Genomic DNA, 6,061 nt, shown 5'->3' with positions numbered 1-6,061 from the left:
GTATTACAGTACCATGAGAGCTAAAGAGAGCAGACTGCTCCGTGCGCTTTCGAATCGCTCTCGCGGATGTCAAACACTGATCGATCTGCGCCTCTCTGACGTTGATGAGATTAACTCCTTAGGTATCGAAATTTGGTACCGAACGACGAGACGTTTTTCGATACTCGATGGTATCGAGACAATTCGGTCGGTGCCTAAAAAGTATCGAACTCGATACCCAGCCCTAATTGTGTGTGTGTTGTATTGTGTGTGTCTCTCACCGATCTGTCCTATGAGGTTGAGCAGCACGAAGCAGGTGGCGAGGAAGTATCCACAGCTCCACGTGGCCTCGATATAGTCTCTCTGCTCGCTCCACTGGAACCACATGCGGATGCCGTCCTCCAGGAAGGTGCTGATGAGACACAGGCGAGCGACGTGAGGCAGATACTGCTTAGTGATCCGCAGGAACTGCAAACACAAGACCCACAAACGTCACGTTACATCGATCAGCTGCACGAGACAAACGCGGACCGTCACATATTCACCTGGACTCTCATTTACCACCGGCTTCATCATTCAGCAAGTGATGCCTAACTCACAAAAATCACAAATCCCTATAAAAATCCTACATATTGAGCATTTAGTCCCAGCATGACATTAAAGCAAGATGCAGAATAAATAAATAACAGTGGCATTAATTATAAACATTTATTATAAACAAAGCCAAAACAAATTTAATGTTTTCTCCAAAAAATGACTTATTGCATTGACTGATATTTACTGATTACTGGAAAAAAATATATATAATATTTTTTTTTTATTAATAATCTTATATGCATTATTAATTAAATATGCACCAACATAAATATGAACATTGGATTTTGTCGTCATATTAGAGTTAAAAGTTTTTCCAGAGGAGATTCTGGATTTCTCTTTTTCTCTCACTCCATAAATCAGAAAATACTGTCAACAGACAGAAAACAAACACATTTTCACCATGTTTTTAGGAGTAAAATGTTGTATAAATCAGTGTGAATGAAATACGAACAAACCTTCAGAATATAGAGAGGAATAAAACTGTAAAGTTTGGTGAATGTAAGAGAAAAAACTCTTTATAGATATGGATTGAGATTGAAATCTACAGACGCAAATAGAAAAAGTGCAATAAAGTGTGGATTTTGTATACCAGTGCATGAAAGAATACTGTTTTTGCCTTAAAAACACAAAGCATCTGTCAGAATGAGACAGAACAGATCACAAAAACTGGATTATAAAGCCTTTTTAGATACTCTGAGATGGTAATGCCTCATCGAAAGAAACCAATGACTAAAACACACAACATCTAAGGAACTAAAGACTCTGAGGAGATCTTGAGATTCTGCATCAAGGTCTGTAATGAACAGTATTATTAGATTTGATCTGAACAGCGGAAGCAGCCTCACTAGAGCTCATGACAGACGGCAGTCAGCAGCCAAAATAGCAGCAGATATTAACAGACCACATCAGCTCTCAACAGCAGCCAATCGCTGAGCGGATATGCAAATGTGACTGAGCTGACAGCCAATCAGAGCTTGGTTACAGTAATGACCCCATGAGAGTTTATGTGCTCCTTATTAGTGAAGAACTCAATAAACAACAGGACACAGACAGGACTACATCTGTGCAGTCTGAATATATACTCCAGGAAAGAACAAACACGCATTACTTGAAATAAAATTAACTGAAATAGCTGGCAAAGCAACATTTCTCATTTTCATTTAGTTTAAGTTGATGTACTAAAATAAAAACTGAAATAAAATTAATTTGAAAAAACTATATAGACCAGTGTTATTTATTTTAGTATTATTGAGATGCTATTATAGTTTTTTTTTAATATTTTGAATTAGTTTTTAGTTTTATATTTTCGTTTAAATTTTAGTTTAAGTTTTAGTACACTTAAACTAAATTTTGTTTTGTTTTGTGTTTTTGACGTTTTTATTAGTTTTTTTAAATACGTCTATATAGTTTATCAGTTTTAGTTATTTTAGTACCATTTTAGTATCAACTTAAGCTAAATTAAAATGAGAAATATTACCTTGGCAACTAGCTGAAATAAAATAAGTTTACATTTATATATGTTTTTTTTGTTTTTTTGTTTTTTTTTAAAGTTTTTATGGTTTTTGGTTTTCTATAATAAATCTGATATAAATCAATCCTATAAATCAATCCTATCCAACAGAAGATTTTCAGTTAGTTTAGGTGCTCATTTGTCCTCTGCAACTCACCTCACCTGCGGTGTACCCCAGGGATCGATTCTGGCACCTCTATTATTCTCTCTATACATGTTGCCTCTAGGACAAATTATGAGTAGATTTGATGTGTCTTACCACTGTTATGCGGATGACACCCAACTCTACATACCCATAAAACAAAGATAGACTCTCACATAAGAGATTAGAAGCATGTCTTCATGAACTTAAACTGTGGCTCACTAACAATTTTATGTTACTGAATGATGACAAAACCCAAATTATCCAATTTGGTCCAAAAGAGCTCTCCAATGGAAATTCTATTGACCTAGGTACCCTTTCACCATACCTTACCCTCCAATGTTAAAAATTTAGGATTTTATCTCGACAGTAGTCTTAAACTAGATAAACAAATCAATAGTATAGTTAGCACCAGCTTTTATCATCTACGCCGGTTAGCCAAAGTCTAACTTTAAAGGAGACATATTATGCCCCTTTTTACAATATATAATATAAGTCTCTGGTGTCCCCAGAATGTGTCTGTGAAGTTGGAAGCAGAAACAGGCTGTTTTTCGTGCCTGTCTCTTTAAATGCAAATGAGCTGCTTCTCCCCGCCCCCTTTTCCAGAATAGAGCTGCGCCATTACAGCTCGGACCTGCTAAAAACATCTGTTTGCCTGTCTCTTTAAATGCAAATTAGCTGCTTCTCCCCGCCCCCTTTTCCAGAATAGAGCTGCGCCATTACAGCTCGGACCTGCTAAAAACATCTGTTTTGGTTCTGATTATCATGTTTATCGTGCTGAAATCATGCGTTTTAAACCATGTTAGTTTAAACAGTTAGCTTTCTGAGAGCACACATCCGAAGCACACGCACAGAAAGCGGCTGTCACAGCATGTGAGTACTAAACTAAGTTCTCATTCACACACAAGTTTACGTTAAAAACACACGAGTTACAAAAACAGTGGGTTATGTCTGTGAAGGTAAACAGCTGGGAAATAAATTGCATGTTTATTTTAGATCTGTGTGGCAGCAGCAATATACAGTAAATAAATCAATAAATGCACTGCTCTGTCGTCTCTGAGGCTGGGACTCTAAACAGTGTTCTGTGCTCGTCTGTGCAGCCAAACACAGAACAGTTAGCATGTTTTGCTCAAACTTTCTCCATGGCATTACAGCTGCTACACCGTTGTCGCTTGCAAAATCAAAATGACGGTGCTGTGGATGGAAACTGACAGATTAAGGGGCGGTGATATTATAATGAGATCCCTTTGCCTCGTCACCAAGGGAGCGAAATCAGACGCGCTCGTTTTCTCAGACGCTTGCAGAAAAAGGCTTCCCAAAACAAAGTTACTGGGTTCATCTTTTTCACGTTTCCTTGGTTGCTAGATGCACCGGGGACCTGATTATAGCACTTACAACCTGGAAAAGTCAGATTTTCATGATATGTCACCTTTAAAGTAGAGAAAGCTTTGAAAAAGTTATTCACGCTTTTATTTCCACACGACTCGACTACTGTAACTCATATGTCGGGCTACCTCTCTCCTCAATGTCTCATCTCCAAATTTCTCAGTCCGATACCGAATTGATTTTAAAATGTTAGTTTTTGTTTACAAAGCTAGTTGCAATCAAACAACAAGTTGTGGAACAACTTACCACTACGTGTTAGAACTGCTTCTACATTCGCTGAATTTAAACCCATGATTAAAACTCATCTTTTCTCGTGCAAAAATAAAAAAATAAAAAAATAAAAATGTCAGAAACAAAAAAATAAAAAAATTACTTTATAAATATTTATAAAAAGACTACAATGATACTAAAACAGCACCGATACTACTCTGACTACAGTATGTACAGTGTGCACAGAATACATGGATTGCACAGTCAGAATGTGAAGTATACAAACAAAGCACACTACACTACATACTGAATCCCACAATGCAATGCGCTCAACCTTCAATTTCCAAAATAGCAAATGACGTGTGGATAATAACAGCTGCAAAACATCTTTCTTGACTCATTATTTGACAAATGGCAAGAGTCTGACACTTTTGGGTTAAAAAAAAAACCCTATGCAACACTCAACAACACATACTACTGTTTGAAAACTTTATTAATATTTTCTATTTGTTGCATATATGTTCAACAAAATTTTATATTTTGATATGCAAAGTTATTATTGCCATACTTATTGATTTTTATTTGACTGGCAAAAAAAAAAAAAACGTTTATCATTGCATACGGATTAAAAAAATACTAGTATGCAGTATAACTGATCAGAATCATCCTGCAAGTACAGACTTGTATCTTGTGCGATAACAGATTCTGAAGAAGCAAATAAACCCAAACAGCTGTGCTCAAACACATATTTAAGATTTAGCAGCATCAATAATTCATATTCATATTAACACAACAATTAGGCTTCACCCAGTAACCCGAACTCCTGCGATTCACTCACTTTTCCACATTTAGAGACTGCAGATTTGCAAGAGGTTTTGAGTTACACCCTGAAACAAACCATCAGACAGCGAGCGAGTGAACATATGCTGGAGCATCCAGACCTGTGCAAAACAAGCCAGTGCATGTGTTTTATTAAAGGCTTATCTAAGCTCGTGGGGTTGAGCAATCACCCGCATGCATTTCTCAACCTCATTCAGTGCAATGCTCTGATTAAAGTACAGTAAAGCACAGCTGTGGCTGTCCTTTAAGCATGTTAAGAACAGCTGAACTGATTTCTTAGTTTAAAGAGAATAGTATTCAACTTTCGGAGCAGGTTAAGCTTCTCATTTAATATAAAAGCGTGAAAACTTAATGCGAGCTTGCATATTAAATATGCATTAGGTATTGCAGTTGCTTGCATGTTTTATCCTCTTTGAATATGTTCTAACATCATTTGGCAACCAGTATTTGTCTCTATTTTTAATGCATGAACATGCATTTCATTTTCAAACGTGATTAATGAAAATTCCCAATGCAAAGTGTGAGTGAGTAATGCACGCAAACACGCACCGACAGCTTTAACAAAGCATAATCTGAGATATTTCTCATGCATATGCAGATTAATGTCATGCACACACTATTAAAAGCACATGAGCAGCTGCTGCGCTGTGTTTGATCGGCGCACCTGATCCGCCACGTCCTCCCCCGCGCTCATCAGGTCCTCCTGCCGCATCACTCACCGATCACCGCCGGATATCAGATAAATAACAAGATCAACACGCGTGTGTCAAACACTCAGAAGTGCTGCTGCTGTCTGTCTACTGTCTAGGCCTCCGCCGCCGCCGTCCCACAATGCAGCGCGCCGCTACGGAAAGCCTCCTCTCCTCGAGCTCACGCACAGCGACCTCCCGCGAGCCACGTACACTCACTCACCCGCGCGCGCAAGACAGAACAGTTCGATCATCTTAAAGACTCTCCGACAAAATATTAGTTTGTAGTATATGTATGTGTGATATGCACGTTTCATTAAAACAAGCACATTATAAATTTATAATATATAATAATAATAATAATAATATGATTATTACATAAAACATGTAGTATTATATTAATAATATTCTTGTTTAATCAGTTATATTTATTATTATTAATACAATTATTTAAACATATATTTATCGTTATATTACTATAATACTATTATTATATTAAAATTATATTTATTATTATACATATAATTATTATTACTGATTAATTATTATTGATCATTATCATCATTATTTTTATATAAACATATTATATTAAATATTAAATAAACATATTATTAAAAATAAATTACATTTATTGCAATAGTGATATAATGATACATAATAATAACAGATACATAATAATAACTATTGTATTTTTGTATTATTATAACT

General features: G+C 36.1%; 1 protein-coding gene across 3 annotated transcripts in view; it reads right to left on the bottom strand.

The window, feature by feature from the left end:
- LOC107740232 (surfeit locus protein 4) overlaps positions 1–5,578 on the bottom strand; it is a 14,070-nt gene extending 8,492 nt beyond the window's left edge. For all 3 annotated transcript variants that reach the window (XM_016552583.1, XM_016552582.1, XM_016552581.1), the window contains exons 1-2: positions 5,329–5,578; positions 261–447 (exon numbers count right to left, since the gene is read on the bottom strand). In XM_016552583.1, the coding sequence (XP_016408069.1) occupies positions 261–447; positions 5,329–5,376 (235 nt within the window). In that variant the 5' untranslated portion in view covers positions 5,377–5,578. The remainder of the gene's footprint in view (positions 1–260; positions 448–5,328) is intronic.
- Positions 5,579–6,061: the final 483 nt, after the last annotated feature.

The sequence above is a fragment of the Sinocyclocheilus rhinocerous genome, unplaced genomic scaffold (assembly GCF_001515625.1).
Source record: "Sinocyclocheilus rhinocerous isolate Xijiao unplaced genomic scaffold, SAMN03320098_v1.1 scaffold3422, whole genome shotgun sequence".
Lineage (NCBI taxonomy): Eukaryota > Metazoa > Chordata > Actinopteri > Cypriniformes > Cyprinidae > Sinocyclocheilus > Sinocyclocheilus rhinocerous.
The sequence above is the reverse complement of the archived record's forward strand: the minus strand, read 5'-3'. Positions and strand labels throughout refer to the sequence as shown.